Source organism: Capra hircus, chromosome 8 (genome assembly GCF_001704415.2).
Source record: "Capra hircus breed San Clemente chromosome 8, ASM170441v1, whole genome shotgun sequence".
Classification (NCBI taxonomy): domain Eukaryota; kingdom Metazoa; phylum Chordata; class Mammalia; order Artiodactyla; family Bovidae; genus Capra; species Capra hircus.
Genome location: NC_030815.1, coordinates 68,684,199 through 68,700,622, shown reverse-complemented (window position 1 = coordinate 68,700,622; position 16,424 = coordinate 68,684,199). Strand labels below are relative to the sequence as shown.

Here is a 16,424-nt window from a genome sequence, read left to right as displayed (position 1 = left end):
CCTGCATCGCTGGAGGGAACCTCGGAAAGCCATTCCAGAAGCACTTGGGTCTATTAAAGCCATTTCCTCTACGTTCCCCTAAATCAGCTCTGAAGCCCATCGTGAGTAATTTGTATTTCTTGGGAATCCTTTTTCCCCTCCATGAAATATTCAAGTGCCCTGCTCATTAGCACGCGGCAGCGCTGGTGGCTGCCCCCAGAAGCATCGTTAGCAGTGGTGGGTCATGGCTGCAAAGCTGCAGAAAGACCTCATTCTCATTGGTAAGCACCTGGCCCTGCTGTGCTGGCTATAGGGTTTGTGACCATGTGACCTGCCTCTTGGAGTTGTTGTGTCTTTGCTGTGAAATATGTCTACTTCGTGGGATTGTTCAGAAAGTCAAATGCGACACCCATGACTGGCACAGAGTGGAGGCCCTCAGTAAATATTAGCTTCCTGTCCTCCTCCTGTGATTCTAAACTAGTAGAAACCCATTGGTTTCTGTGGCAGCAATGTAACAGGTCTAACCTGATAAATGGGACTTTGGCAAAGTTAACAAGATCTTCAGGTGGCTCAGAAGTTAAGAATCTACCTGCAGTGCAGGAGACCCAGGTTTGATCCCTGGGTCAGGAAGATCCCCTGGAGAAGAGAATGGCTATCCACTCCAGTGTTCTTGCCTGGAGAATTCCATGGACAGAGGAGCCTGGCGGGCTATGATCCATGGGGTCGCAAAGAGTCGGACATGACTGAGTGAGTAACACTTTCACTTTCAGATGCTAAAGCTATGTATTGGCCAGCATTGGAACACTTTGGGGTTCTGGGATGCAATTTACCATAGTATTATTCTAAGCCAGACAGATTGGAGAAAGCCTTTGTGCAAGAGAAGGTGTTTGCAACCTGGACTAAGGAAGAGATTCGTTCATAACAGGTACCTGTGCTTTCTTGACAGGTCAAAGCAAAGAATTGAGATATGTGTGTGTACTTAGTCATGTCCAACTCTTTTGTGACACCATAGCCCGCCAGGCTCCTCTGTCCGTGGGGATTCTCCAGGCAAGAATACTGGACTTAGTTGCCATTTTCACCTCCAGGGGATCTTCCTGACCCAGGGATTGAACCCATGTCTTTTGCGTTACCTGCATTGGCAAGCAAGTTCTTTACCATTAACACCATTTGGGAAGTATACCCAAGTGTGACTGTTCTGTATAGGGATAGGTGTGTTTGTGTGTGTACAAACGTGCATACTTCTAGCCATTTAACTGTGAACCTTCCTGGGCTATAGCCTGAAGCATTACTTTTTTCCATTGACTGGGTGATAAGGTGTGCATATTTAAAGCTGAGACCAGGGAGTGGGCCTGAAGGGTCCATGCAAGCCCAGATCTGAAGCCTGTACCATTTATTGCATCCCTAAACTTTTCCTGGATTAGAGTCACCTGGAGGGCTGGGTAAAGTGCGGATTGCTGGCCCCTGCCTTTGGATTTCATACCTATTATATCTGGGGTGGGATCTGGAAAATTTGCATTTCTAACAAACTCCCACTTTTACACTTGGTGCTGTGGGTCTGTGGACCACGCTTTGAGAACTACTGAGCTATAGGAAGTCCACCCTCTCCCGCTGGCCAGGTCTGGATGGTTTGGCTTGTCTGGGTTGACCGTGGCACTTCCAGCTTTGCCTCTTTTTCCCTTTGTAGGAGCGCATCAGCCCATCAGATAGGGTTGCCAGATCTAATAAAGATACAGGCTACCCAGTTAAACTTGAATGCTGGAGAAACTGAAAAAAAAAAAAAAAAGAAAGAAAGAAAGAAACTGGTATAAGTATATCCCAGATATTGCATGGAATGTACTTATACTAAAAAAAATTATTGTTGATCTGAAATTCAAATTAATTGGACATCCTACATTTAATCTGGAGGCTTTTTAATGAAATCGGGGGTCAAGTGTCTCTCTGCCTCTCCTGCTGCTTTCCGATGGTTGAATAGGGTACAGCGGCTGATGAAACCAACCCAGAGGTCTGTGTGTTTGAGATAGATCCACCTGCTGCCCTGAGCGCGTTTGGCGGTCTTCGCTCCATCTCACTGAGAGTGGACTTGGCTCGTGTTCACTGATGGTTCTTCTGCTGGCTCTCTGTTTTTTTCCCTTTGTCTGTCTGTCTTCTCTTTCTCTCGTGCTTTCTTTTATGCCATCTATCCTATGGGGCCTCTTCAAGGCAAACATCTGGGAAGCAATGGGGCTGGTCGAGGAAAAGTCTGTTCCTGGAAGTGAGAACGGAGTCCATGAGACTGGGGAACTCACACCATCTGTAGGGACAAGTGGCAGCTGGCCCAAGATCCCCAGCTTGCTTGCTGTCCGTGATGAAAGGATAACATTTGCCTTGGAGACTGTACCTACTGGGACTGGGCTGATTCACTTGTGGTTGGAGCTGAGAGTGTCACGGGCTTGGAGGAAATTGACGCCACTGGTCTCTAATGCTGGTGGATGGAGCTGGCTGCTTGGACAGGGAGTGGGCTATGTGGGTCTGGCTGTGTCTTGAGGGACAGAGGGAAGCTGAACAAGCAAAGGCCTCCTGGAGACTTGGACACGGCGTCCTCCTAAATGGTCACTCTGGTTTGCCAAGGATGCTAAGGCTGAAGAAATAGAGTGACAGAAGGCCTAGGCACTGCCTTTCCCTCCACCGTTCCCCTCTGCTCCTCTCTCAACCCTCCCTGTGCTCTGAAGACAGCCATGGGGCTGCTGTGAAGGAAATAGGCCACAGCCTCGGAGGAGCGAGGTGGCCTTTCCTCGTTGGTCACCCTGGATCTGGCCAAGGGCCCCCTGCTGCTCCTGTGTCCTCAGCACAGCATGGACAGCGAAGTGGGGCAGGGAGGCGGTTGTTCATCTGAGTCCAGCAGGGCAACTCTGGAGCCAGATGGAGAGATGGTGGGAGCTGTCATCTCTCCTTGATACACTCACCTTGTGCGGGGCCCAGACCCACCACAACAAGGCGAACAGGTATTTCTTCTATATCAAACACAGGAAAAGCTATTTCCTGTTTGCCAGTGGCAGGCACAGTGCTGGGGACAAGATGTCTGGACAAGAGAAAAAAGGTAAGGACGGTGCCTCCTTTCTGTGCCCAGCTCTCTAACAGACCCGACGAGGGAGCTAGGCTGGCATGGCCCATCCTGTTGAATAACTGGGGATGCTGAGCCCAGAGATACGACAGGCCTGCTCAAGGTCATGTGTCGGGCAAGCAGTGGACCGTGCACGGCCGTGTGACAGCTGTTCCTCCTCTCCCAGCAGCTGGATCTGTCGTCCCCTTCTCACTGAGCATCGGAACTCTTTCCCCTTCTGCGTCCTGGCTTCCCTCCTTCACTGGATGACCCCCTCTCTCTGGATGACCTTGTCTGTCACTGTGGCATCAATTTCTCATTTTCACATGTTCCCGCTGTCTCTAGCCTGGGGTCTGGTGATATTTTGAGGGGCATCGTGGACGTAAGGCTGCCAAGCACCTCAGCTTTCCCATGTCAGTGGTTGGAGACCCACCCTTGCAGAAGGGAGGTGAGGCCCATGTGTAGGATGGGGAGGTTGCTCAGGTCTGCTGCAGCAGGCATCATGCTCCTCCAGGACACTGGGCTGGCCCTGACCTCTATGGAGGCCTGGCCCCATCGGCTGGGATGTCCTTTCTGACATTTCACTGACATGTGTGCCATTCCCATCATTGGTCTGTCAGTCACGTGGCGGGGCCTCAATACGTATTTGGAAAAAAGATGAGTGGGTATCTACCACTAGTCCAAAGGCATTTGGAGGATATAGATGAAGAAGTCAGTAGAGTCTTCCACTCTGGGAATGTATGTTCCAGTTGGGGGGAGCAGACAGGGCCATAGCAGTAAGTCTGTATGCAATTAAGTATGAAATTGCCTTGTCCAGACTGGATATGTAGCTGGAGTACAGAGGTGGGAGAAGTCCACGTGGCTGGTGGGGCAGAAAGGGCTTCAGGTGCAGGACTGACAGTGAGCCCTTGAGGAGATGTAGGAGGGGGTTGGGCTCTCCATGTGATCAAATGGCATTAGCATGGACTTCTGTATTTTGGTTAAGAGATCCTGTTTTTAACTTCTCTTTGGTGGGGAGGAGATGGTAACTAGCATCTCTGCTTGTAATCTCACAGCCCCACGCCCTGCAGGAGTTCAGCCATGGCTTCCTGCTGCCCAGCTGCAGTGCTCCTTGTTGCTGGGCCTGACCACATCCCCTTGGCTCCTTCTAGAGGGGGACCTTCGGCCACAGCAAACAGTGAAGGCTTTGAAGGTGCTGTGTTAGTGTCCTGTGGCTGCCTTAACAGAGTGCCACAGACTGGGTGGCTTAAAACAGAAACTGAAAAGATATGGGTCTGTCAAACAGGGTGAAGTGAGTCAGAAAAACAAATATGTATTAACAAATACCTGTGGAATCTAGAAAAAAATGGTACAGGGGAAGCTGTTTGTGTAGGTTAGAATAGAGATGCCGATGTAGAGAATGGGCTTGTGGACATGGGGAGAGAGGGAGGAGGGGATGAATTGGGAGTGGGAATTGGCATAGATACACTACCACATGTAAAGCAGACAGTTAGTGGGAAGCTGCTGTGCAGCACAGAGAGCTCAGCTTGGTGCTCTGTGATGACCTAAAGGGGTGGGTAGGAGGAAGGTCCAGGAGGGAGGGGATATATGTACACATATGACTGATTCACGTTGTTGTACAGCAGAAAATAACACAACACTGTAAAGCAATTGTAATGCAATTGAAAAAACCCAGGAACTGGTTTTTCACAGTTCTGGAGGCCAGAAGTCCAAAATCCAGGTGTTGGCAGGACTGTGCTCCCTGTGCGAGCTTGAAGGGAGAATCTGTTTGATGCCTTTCTCTCAGCTTCTGGTGTTGCCGGCACTCCTTGGCGTCCCTGGACTTGCAAGGGTGTGTGGATGTTTAGTAGCTTAGTCATGTTTGGCTCTTTGCATCTCCATGGACTATATAGCCCGCCAAGCTCCTCTCGCCATGGGTTTTCCCAGGGGAGAATACTGGAGTGGGTTGTCCTTTCCTCTGCCAGGGGATCTTCCTGACCCAAGGATCACACCCGATCTCCAGCATTGACAGCCAGATTCTTCACCCCTAGCACCACCTGGGAAGCCCAGACTTGCAGGTGCATCAGTCCAAATGCTGCCTGGATCTTCACATACATTCTCACTGTGTGTCTGTGTCTCTTCTCTTCTGCTTATAAGGACACCAGACATTGGATTGAGGGCTCACCCTAATTCACTGTGACCTCATCTTGCTATATCTGCCAAAAGCTTATATCTGAATAAGATCAGGTTTACAGGCACCAGGGGTGAACATCTGGCTCCTTGTGTGTGTGTTAGTCTCTCAGCCATGTCTGACTTGTTATGACCCCATGGACTGTAGCCTACCAGGCTTCTCTGTCCATGGGGATTCTCCAGGCAAGAATATTAGAGTGGGTTGCCATGCCTTCGTCCAGGGGATCTTCCCGACTCAGGGATCAAACTCAGGTCTCTCACATTGCAGGCAGATTCTTTACTATCTGAGCCACCAGGGAAGCCACGAGGCTCCTTGGCTGGGCAGAGATCACCTCTCATTGACCTTCATTCATTTGCTGGGCTCACGCAGCAGGATAGATGCCAATCTCACCGTTCAAGACCAAGTCTTATTCTGCAGTGGTTGGGAGCTCGGTTGGAAGTGCTGTTTTTCCCTGTTTGGGGGACTGGGTGAGCAGATAGAGGGTGTGATTTATGGGCAGGAGGTAGGGTGGAGACAATGCAAATTTCCTTCTCTTTTCCTGCGGAGGACAAGATACTTTTGCAGAGGAGCGGGATGGGGGTGGGGGGCCTGCCAGAAGGGGCTGCCCTTGTTGTTGGAGTTCTGGGCTGGAGTTCTGGCTCCACTGCTCAGAAGCTCTGGGGTCCTGGGCAAGTTACTCAGCTCCTCTGAGGCTCAGCTTCTTCCTCTGTAAAGGGGGATGGGTCCTAACAACTGCTTGGGATATCTCAGAATTTTTGTGAGGACTTGGTCATAAAAAGTGGATGGGAATGGACCTCTGCTTAAGTCACGTCTCGATTGTGGTCAGTTATACACAACATAAAATTGGCCAGTTTCGCCATATTTGAGCGCACAGCTCGGCGGCATTGGGTGCACTCCCGTTGTTGGGCAGTCACACCACCATCCATCTCCAGAACCTTGTCATCTTCCCCGACTGTGAAAACAGTTTCTATTTATTGGAAAAATAAGGAAAATGAGTCCGCAAGAAACAAGGACTCATCTGGGGTCTTGCAGTGAGTTAGGGGCGGAGCTGAAGCGAGACCCCGCCCCCTGGCTCTCAGCTTGGAACTCACCTTCCATCTCCTGCCCCTTGCTGTCTCTGCAGGCTGCAGGAGTTCAGGGACACATGAGGCTTCTTTGGGGTCAAATTGCTCTGGAGAGCTGCTGCTTCTTTCTCCTATACCCCTTTTCCTGGGACTGTGGTGCCTCCTGGTAAATCAGGATTTTCCTGTGGGAGGACCTAAGTGGACGCCTCCATTGAGGGTGTTCCTTTTAGGCTGTCCTGTTCTGGTCTCTCTCAACTTCTCATTTTTCTCTCTCTCTCCTCCTTCCTGATGTGGACAGAGTTCCAGTGAAGGAGCAGGGGAGCTGAACTGGGGGTGATCTTTGAGGTGGCTTTGTGAGAAACACTGCAGTGTGGACAGAGCATGGGCAGGGTGGCGGATGGTCCTTCCTGTGGCTACTGTAGCATTCTCATACACTGCAGCCTCAGTAGTAGGGAGGCAGGCAGTGGTCCCAGCCCAGACTGATGGCAACAGCCCTGAGACCGGGGCACCAGGGCAGGAGGAAGAAGGAATAGAAATACCTGTGCAGGTTAGACTTGGGTGCCCTAGGCCTCCTGTGAACTCCACACAAGGTGCTTGGGGCTGGGGACAGGCAGGCTCAGACAGCGGCTGCCTTCCGGCAGCTCATGGTCGTTCTGGGAACACAGAGCTGTGTGCAGGTGGGTACAAAGCAGCTTTATCCATGCTGACAGAGAGGAGCAGGTGATGACAGGTTACGTCACCAGGGGAAGAAAATGCTGATTGTGCCTTGCAGGGTTGAGGAGCTAGTGGAGGGACGGCCCTGGAGGCTCTGCTCTGATTTGATGTAGAGAAGGGTCAGGAATGCCCGAGGGATGTCTCATCCCAGGGGGACTCTTTTTTTTTTTAACCTCCCTGGGAGTTGGTCCCACTGACCCCTAGAAGGATCCTGTGAGGTGGCTGAAAGTGTTAGTTGCTCAGTCGTGTCTGACTCTTAGAGACCCCACCAGGCTCCTCTGCCCATGGGATTCTCCAGGCATGAATACTGGAGTGGGCTGCCATTTCCTTCTCCAGGGGATCTTCCTGACCCAGGAATCAAACCTGGATCTCCTGCATTACAGGCAGATGCTTTACCATCGGAGCCTCCAGGGAAGCCCTGTGAGGTGGCTGGACAGGCGTTATTTATTTATTTTTTTGTCTGCTTCAGATCTTTGTTGCATCGTGCAGATCCTGAATTGTGGCGCATGAACTCTCTCTCCCCGTGGCTCGCGGGCGTAGTTGCTCCAAGGCATTGTAAGATCTTAGTGCCTGGGCCAGGGGTCAAACCCACATCTTCTGCATTACAAGGTGGATTCTTAACCACTGATCCCCCAGAGTGGCGGTAACAATGTGTTGAAGGACTTGGGAAAGGTCACCAAGAGTGTGACCAAGCAGGAAGCAGATCCTGGCCTTTCTGTCTGAGCCCCAAACACTGTCAGCAAACCCACCGGGTTCTCTCTGTGTTCCTCCAAGTGAGAGACCTGTTCAGAAGGGGCTTTGCCTAAACTGGGTGACTGGCAGGAGGAGAAGGGGGCAACAGAGGACGAGATGGTTGGATGGCATCACTGACTCCATGGACATGAGTTTGAGCAGATTATGGGAGATAGGGAAGGACTGGGAAGCCTGGCCTGTTGCAGTCCATGGGGTCACAAAGAGCTGGACACGACTGAGTGAGTGAACAACTACAGAACTGGATGCTCGACTTCCAAGAAGTCCTGAACTCAAGGAGCTCCTAGCCTGAAACCCCCAAAACTTGTTTCCCTGCACCTTCCTCCTCTCTGTCCTTCCTGGCTTCCTCCTGCCCCGGGAGGCTCTGAAGGAGCTGCTGTGCCCTGGAGGAGATGGGAGGTCAGCCAGGTTAACCTGCTTTCTCCATGGTCTTCTCTTGACCCCAGGTCCCGGCTGGCGGACTTCCATGCCAACTGCCGTGCCTCCTACCAGACGCTCACCAGCTGCCCCACCGACAATTACCAGGCGTGTCTGGGCTCCTACGCTGGCATGATCGGTAAGCCACCCCAGCCTGGGATCTCAGTGGCTCCCGGCTGCCCCTGGCCCAGTTAGGGACTGAAGTCCAGTTCCTCCTCTGCCTGGTTTCAGATAAGAGCTGTGATGGGAGCTGGGGTTTTATCACAGGGGAGGAGCACCAAGGATCTTAGGAAGCTTCCGAAATAAGAAGGGTGATGTTCATTGTGTGACATTCTAGGTTCTCCACTGAGCAGTTTACGTGGACTGTCTTATGTAAATCTCAAAACAGAGCTTTCTGAGTGGGGGTTAGGGCTCCACTTTACAGATGGGAAAACTGAGGCTTAGGGAAACTGAGTGACTTGCACATGTTCACCCCGCTGGTCAATGCTGGCCCTGGGATGTAAACCCGGGAGAGAGCCTTAGTCTCCCTGACTGTTGGTGTAGGAGAAAGCCAGGGCCTGTGCTCTGGGTGGGGGTTCCCGAGCATCCCCTCTGCTGCCCTCTATGCCGTGATCCCCCTGCCGACCCTTGTGGTTTGGATTGTGAGCTGTGATGTATATGTGTTTAGGGGTCAGGTGGGAGGGTGGGGTATGGGTCCCAAGCCTCCTCTATGATGTGCCTGGGTTCTGGGGGCCAGGAGGGAAGCTTTACTGTTCGTCTCTCCTGGGCCTCCCTGTCTCCCTGCCCAGGGTTCGATATAACACCCAACTACGTGGACTCCAGCCCCACGGGCATCGTGGTGTCCCCCTGGTGCAGCTGTCGTGGGAGTGGAAACATGGAGGAAGAGTGTGAGAAGTTTCTGAAGGATTTCACAGAGAATCCATGCCTCCGTGAGTCCGCCCGCATCTGCCCCGTCAGGAGCCCTCCTGCCCCTCCCATCCTGGGGGCCCTGGAACTGTGCCGGGTCCTGCCCTCCGTCCCCCTCCAGTGGCTGGTGGTCCCTGTGGGGCTTCTCCAGTAGGGGGGCTGACTACACAGACCACGGGTTTTGCACTCCTGGAGATGCTCCCCCGAGCTGTCCGGAGGCCCCTGGAGGCCTCAACCTTTGTCACATTAAGGCTGAAGGTTTCTAGTCTGTTATCGTGACGGTTTCACCAGGTTCCTTTGGGGACTGCCCTGCGATGAGGGTCTCAGCTTCTGTCACTTCTCCCTTTACGGATTGATTTCCCCTGGGAATTGGAGTCTTAAGTCATCAAACTCCTGCTAATCTGAAGGCCAGAGAGGGAAGTCAGCCACAAGCTCCGTCTGCCTGCTCTTTCTAGTCTGACACCCTCGGCAACCACCCACTGGAAGATCTCCCCCTGTCCCTTCCTCTTTTCTTCCTTCTGTCCATCTGTTCATCCTGCCTTTCTGACAGCACTGGGAGTTAAGAGATGGAAGTCACAGGGCTTGTCACTAAGCAGCTCATCCTCTGAAGGGGGGCCACCATTAGAGCATCATGGCCATCATAGCACAGGGGGCACTGTGCCAGGGTGGAGGTCTGCAGAGGGTTCTGCCAGAGCACAGGGTGGGGATGCCCAAGACATCCTGGAGGTAAGGGTCCCTGAAGGCTTCTCGGAAGCTGACCCACAGTGGGTGTCGCTGGGCACTGGTCAGCTGAAGTGGCAGCAAGGGCCCGCTGGTCTGCTCTAGGCAGAGGGGGGTTTTGGGAACCTGTGGACCACTTAGCCTTGCCGCAGAGCATGAGGGTGCCTGGGGTTACCTGGACAGGTGGAGAGAGTCCTCCTCATGGAGGGGGGCAGGCAGACTTGAAGGCGTTTGGATCTTAGGGTCCTGCAGGTGGCAGAGGTGGTATCTGGGTTGGTGAAGGGGTGTTGGCAGGTGGTGCCGTGGTCAGATCTGATTTCGGAAGGCTTGCTCTCTGCTTCTCGTGTGGAGGGGTTGAGGGTAGGGATATGGTTCTCACAGGTGACCCAAAACCGAGTCCACTAGAGGATGTAGCAGGTGCCCCGGGCGGAGGATGGTGCCTACTGATCCAGAGCAGTGTTGGGGGTGGGATGGGGAGGAGAGATGGGTGGAGCGACCTCTCAGGGGTCAGCTCGTGGCTGGCAAGAGGGTGGTTAGGGAAGTGTCCTGGGTGACTGAGGTTTCGGCCTTGGGTGACTTAATGGAGAAGAGACGGCAGACCTTCAGTACTGGAAACGTGGGGGGACGCAGTGTCGCAGTGGAGGGTGACCTGGGGAACTTGAGGTGCCTCTGGGGCTTGGAGGTGGAGCTTCCTGTAGGTCTTGTGTACATGGGTACTGGGGACACGGTTTTGTCCGAGAGGTCTCATTAGTTAGTCCTGAGTGAATCAGTGTAACTGACTGAGTGAGGGTGGGTGAGGCCACCTGGGGAGGGGGGCTGCATGGGGGCCTTTGGAATGCAGTGGGGGGCACGGCCTGCAGCACTGAATGCTGCAGAGAAGACAGCTCTTGCCCTGGGCACGGCCTGTTCCTCCCCTCCTGGCTCCCCATGCTCCCGCGTCTTCTCCTCTGTTCCTCTTCATTCCTTGTCCAGTACATCTCCTTCTATCCCAGCTTCCCTTCTGCTCCTTTCTTCTCTGGGTATGAGACTTTGCTAGGTATCTGAAAGGGAGCTTCAGCCAAGCTAGTTCAGACAAGTTCCACCCTGCGCCCAGCTCCGGGGCATCACAGGGAACGGAGCTGTTGGGATACCTTCAGCTGACGGGCAGAGTGACGGAGGGGCCCCTGATTTCTCTGTGTCTCCCTGCTCTTTTTCCCCACAGGGAATGCCATCCAGGCCTTTGGCAATGGTACAGATGTGAACCTGTCCCCTAAAAACCCCCCATTCCAGGCCACACAGGCCCCTCGGATAGACAAAACGCCTTCATTGCCAGATGACCTCAGTGATAGCACCAGCCTGGGGACCAGTGTCATCAGTACCTGCACATCTGTCCAGGTGAGGGGTCATAGCTCGGGCACTGGGGATACGGAGCTGGGGCAGCTGAAGGGCTGAGAGAAGAATCTAGTGTCAGGGGCAGGGTGGAAGGTTACAGGCAGGGGACCAGCAATGGGGCACACAACCTCCTCCCTTTGGGTCAGGACCCTAGAGGCAGAAAGAGCTGGTGGGAGTTAATTTTCCATGATTCATCCACTGGACATCACCTTGCAAGTATCAGACACCTGTTCTGACACAGGATTGTACTACATACCACAGGGGTGCCAGAGAAATGAGATGGTTAACATTCACTTGCCAACTACTGATGACCAGGTACTGTGGACTAGCTAGCAGATTCTACCTATTTCATTGAATTCTCACACAATGAGATGCTGGCATCCTTGTTTTACATACAGGAAGCTAGCCCAGGGGTGTTAGGCCACACCCTCAGGGTCACACAGCTGGTTAGTGGTGGGATAAGATCTCAAACCTACCTCTGACTCCACAACCCATGATGTTCATTTGTTGATCCATCCGTCCGTCCATCCAATGCGTGTGATGCACACGTTTTGGTCGAGATCTTATGTGAGATGCTAAGGAGACATTGGTGAGTGAGGCTGACAGAGTCTTCTGTTTTGTGGTCCTTGGTGCTACTGTTGAGGGTCAGACAGTTCAGCAAGCACCAGACATGGGGTGTGGTCAGTGCCGCAAGAGGGGACCACGTGGATGGCACCGGGGAGCCCATCACAGGGCTCCCCACTCAGCCTTTGTCTCTGCTGAGCTTCCTTTGTGCCATCATACCATTTGCTATAGTAGATTCTTTGCCTAGGATGTTGATCTGATTGGAACACCGCCCCCCCCACACACATACACTCTCTCATACACACTTATATATACGTGTGCACACATTCACACCCTAGAAGAAAGAGTTTAAAAGAGGATCTGGTGCAGAATATCAGGGGAAGCAGAGGAGGGAGGGGATAGCAAGGGCATGGATGGTGGGGCATAAGGGATGTTTCAGGCAGGAGCTGGGGCTGGAATTCCCAAGGAGGGGTGGGGTTTGGAGTCCAGTCAATAGGGCTCAGTGTGGGCATGGCTGTGGGGGCAGCAAGAACGAGCCTGGCTGTGTAGGGCAATGAAGATGCAGTCTGAGTGGGATGGGCTGGTGGGATCACCAGTAGGCACGCTCTATGAAGTTTCATTCTTGCAAGATGAGTAAGAAGTCCTGGAGAGCTGGCTGCAGCCATGTGACTGTAGTTGACATGTTGTACTGTGTACTTGAAATTTGCTAAGACTTTAAATGTGTAGACCTTAGATGTGCTCAGCACAAAAAAAGAAATCAAACAAACAAACATAAAAAGGTAACGGTAGAGGTGTGAAGTGATGGATGTGTTGATTGACTCATGGTGAATATTTCACAGTACTTATCTGTATTGGATTGTGCACCTTAAATATATACAACACTTTTTGGCTATGCCTCGAGCCTTGTGAGATCTTAATTCCCTGACTAGGGATTGAACCTGGGCCTCCTGCAGTGGAAGTGCAGAGTTCTAACCGCTGGACCATCAGGGAATTTCCAAATACATGCAATTTTTGTTGGTCTATATAACCTCAGTAGCGCTTCCCTGGTGGCTCAGTGGTAAAGAATCTGCCTGCAGTGCAGGAGCCTCAGGTTTGTTCCCTGGGTTGGAAAGATCCCCTGGAGGAAGAAGTGACAACCCACTCCAGTATTCCTGGGAAATCCCATAGACAGAGGAGCCTGGTGGGCTGTAGTCCATAGCGTTGCAAAGAGTTGGACATGACTGAGTGACTAACACTAACACTAACCTCAGTACCGCCAGAGGTAAAGAGCAGTGGGCTTTCAGAGTCCTGAGATGAGACCTGAGCAGGGACGGGGCCCGGCAGAGGCATCCAGGCCCCTTGGGCATCCCCTGCTGGTGCCCATCCTGGTTGGGAAGCCCATTCCCTCTTCCCTTCCTCGTGGACACCCGACCTCCAAGTGCCCTCAGGCCTGCCCAGCGTGGCCCCTCCACGCCCTGCTCCCCTTCACTAGGCCACCCCTCCTGATTGGGGCTGCGGTGTGCACGTCACCCTTGGGCAGCTCCTAATTACACTGAATATGCTTCAGCGGCTGCCGGCGGGGCTCAGGGGCTGCTCCACAGACAGTCACCAGCTCAATTTCATGCTAGAGCAACGGGCAACTTGGCTGGTGGGGCTGTGCCACGTCAGGTGACCAGGCTCTGGTCTGGTCCCCAGGTCCCTCTGGGCACTGCCAGCCTTCCTCCCCTGCCCCTCGGGGCTGGCTAACCCAGGAGATGCCCACTCAGGTGTCCGTGGACCCTCCTTAAGCCTCTCAGAGAGTCGCTGCGGGCATGGAAAAGTTCAAAGCTGGGGTCTCATGTCTGCCGCAGTCCTCTACACGCCTGGTGACTCCGTCTCCGTTTTCTACCCCTGTTTCCCTCCAGTGCTTTGCTGAACCGTTGCCTGGTTTCTTTCAGCCCCAGCTTGGGGCTGCAGGCTCACTGTCTGGGGTCTCGTCTTACACTCGGTTTGATTACAGGGCGGTTAATGCATGATCTCTATGGAAGACAATGTGTATGAGGAACCTTACCTATATGTTAGGTGTTTTGAATCCCAGGGTGGGGGGAGCTGTCTGGCATGGGGGATCCTCCAGGCCTGTCCCCTGTAGACCCCCTTAGGTCTATTGACTAAGTCACTCTGGGCAGGACAGCACGGGGCCTTCCTAGGAGAGGGACCCATCCATCACCATCCCTACACCCTCATTTCTTCTCTCAGAAACGGAAAGGGAAGTGCTTTTGTTTTTGTTTTTAAAGTTTTTTGGCATGCGGGATCTTAGTTGCCCTACCAAGGACTGAACTCACACCACTGCAGTGGAAGTGTGGAGTCTTAACCGCTGGACTGCCAGGGAGTCCCTCTGATTCTGCTCTAGTCTTTTAAAGATTACCGTTACTACTGCTGGAAGTGCCAAGGGAATAAGGCTGCATCTCCGCCCTCGGCTTGGCTGGAGGCTGGTGTGGGTGGCCTGTCCTTCCTCAGCTCTGCCAGCTTGGAGGGGCCCTGTGGTGGGCCCTTGGGAATGACTGCAACCCATGGCGACAAAAGGGAGTCTCTGAGGGCAGAGATGGGGAGCTAAGCTGGGGAGGGAGGGGGAGGAAAGCTGTGCATCCCAGACACCTCTGGAGATAGAGGCGAGGTTATTTAACTGTCCTCCTCCTCCTCCACAGGTAGATCCTGGGGGAAGCCTTAGGGACCCTCATGGCAGCCAGCTGGTGACCCTGCATGAGTGATTGGATGTCAGGGGTGAAGCGCTCTCAGAGCTGCTTCCCAAACCTCAAAGGGTGGAAGCCCAGTGAGGACGGTGGCTTGTCCCAGCCTCTGCCTTCCGGACAGTTTTCTCTGGCTGCATTGTGCTGTTACCTTCTCTGTATCTGCTCCCCCAGAGGACTTTCCCACAGTGGGGGCGGGGTCTGGGGACAGAGGAACTCTTGTCCCCATGGAGGGCAGCTGAGCAGAAATGTAGGGGGTCTTGGTACCAGAGAGGAGCCGGCAGCCGGGCGGACCCTGAGCTGGCCCTCTGTCTGGGGTCCTTGATGCTGTCTAGAGGCTGGCTCTTGTATGTTTCCACTCCTGGCTGTGGTCCCCTCTCCGGGTGGCCCTGCCGGCCTGGTGCTTTCTGGAGCTTGGAGAGAGTGCAGCAGGATCTGCAGAATGGTATCTCCTTCTGTCCCTGTTCTCTCTCTCTCTCTCTCTCTCTCACACATCACCAGTGTGAATTCCATTTCCTCTACCCAATGGTCCCTAAAGCGGAGAATCCATAGGAGGCTGTTCTACCTTGTACCCTCATCCAGGGTCCTTTGTTTCTGAAGCCCATGGTGCACCCCCTGGGGTAGGCCCAAGGTCCAGGCTGAGCAAGATGCTGGCCCTTGAACTTGTCAGTCCCTCTGAGTAGAGGGTGTCTGCCTCCCCTCTCTTCAGCTCTCTGCCTTTGAATCCTCCTTGGATGCTGTCCCTTGGGTGGCCTCCTGACTGAACTCTGGCCAAGCTGCCTTCTCCTTGCTTAGGGCACCTGTTCAAGACCCTCTGGCCCCCATCAGGATGTGTTCTGCTCCCCCAACCAGACGAGCATCCCTGGAGGACAGGAGCTGCATGGCCCCTTTTGTTGTTGTTGTTGAGTCACTAAGTCGTGTCCAACTCTGCGACCCCAGGGACTGCAGCTCGCCAGGCCTCCCATCCTTCACCATCTCCTGGAGCTTGCTCAAACTCATGTTCATTGAAGTGGTGATGCCATCCAACAATATCATCCTCTGTCACCCTTCTTCTCCTCCTGCCCTCAATCTTTCCCAGCATCAGTCTTTTCCAGTAAGTCAGCTCTTCATACCAGGTAGCCAAAGTATTGGAGCTTCAGCTTCTGCATCAGTCCTTTGAATGAATATTCAGGGTTGGTTTCCTTTAGGATTGACTGGTTTCATCTCCTTGCTGTCCAAGGGACTCTCAAGAGTCTTCTCCAACACCACAGTTTGAAAGCATCAATTCTTCGATGCTCAGTCTTCTTTATGATCCAACTCTCACATCCATAAATGACTACTGGAAAAATCGCCCCCTTGGTAGCCCTTATAACCAAGTGCCTAGCACCTGGCATCAAGTGGATGCCCCACACAGGCTGACAAGAAGAGCCCAGGGTCCTGGTCGTTGGGTTTATGGGGACTTGCTGCTCTCTGTTCTAGAAAATGGTCTGTTTTGTTGCAGGCAGCTCTGTTCGGCTTCGCTCCCTCTCATTGATGCCTTCTGTGTGCCATGGGGTATGAAGGTGAGGTCTTTCTGTCGAGGAAGCAGGAGGATTGGGTAGAAGGCTGTCCTGTCATGTGATGGAGCTGCACCAGGGTGGCACAGTGTGGGCAGGGCACACTGGCAGTGGGTTCCCGCTTTGCCTGGACTTGGTTTGTTTCTAGTGTCCTTGGCATTCCCTGTGGGTGGCTCTGGGCCAGTTTTCAGGGCCCCATCAGGTCACCTGGAGTCTCATCTTCCCCAGGGCTGCAGGACCTTAGTAACGGAATTTCTCCTTTGCATTCCTTGTCTCTATCAGCCAGTTTCTGCTCTCACTCTTGCTACTGCCCGTGAAATTTGGGGGAATTAAAAATGAGTTTGATGGGCTTGCCAAGAGTCCCACCTCCATCTCCCCCTCCTACTCCCTATTCTCTGGATGGGTCTCTTACTGGGCACACAGGCCTATGGCCATGGGCCATAGGCCCAT

General features: G+C 53.2%; 1 protein-coding gene and 1 non-coding gene across 2 annotated transcripts in view; one reads left to right on the top strand and one right to left on the bottom strand.

Annotated features, from left to right (window-relative positions):
* GFRA2 (GDNF family receptor alpha 2) overlaps window positions 1–16,424 on the top strand; it is a 103,171-nt gene that overhangs the window by 79,295 nt on the left and 7,452 nt on the right. The window contains exons 5-7 of the mRNA XM_018052254.1: window positions 8,203–8,312; window positions 8,962–9,102; window positions 11,001–11,173. Of these exons, the coding sequence (XP_017907743.1) occupies window positions 8,203–8,312; window positions 8,962–9,102; window positions 11,001–11,173 (424 nt within the window). The remainder of the gene's footprint in view (window positions 1–8,202; window positions 8,313–8,961; window positions 9,103–11,000; window positions 11,174–16,424) is intronic.
* TRNAG-UCC lies at window positions 12,652–12,724 on the bottom strand. The gene has a single exon. It is a non-coding gene; the product is annotated as a tRNA-Gly (tRNA).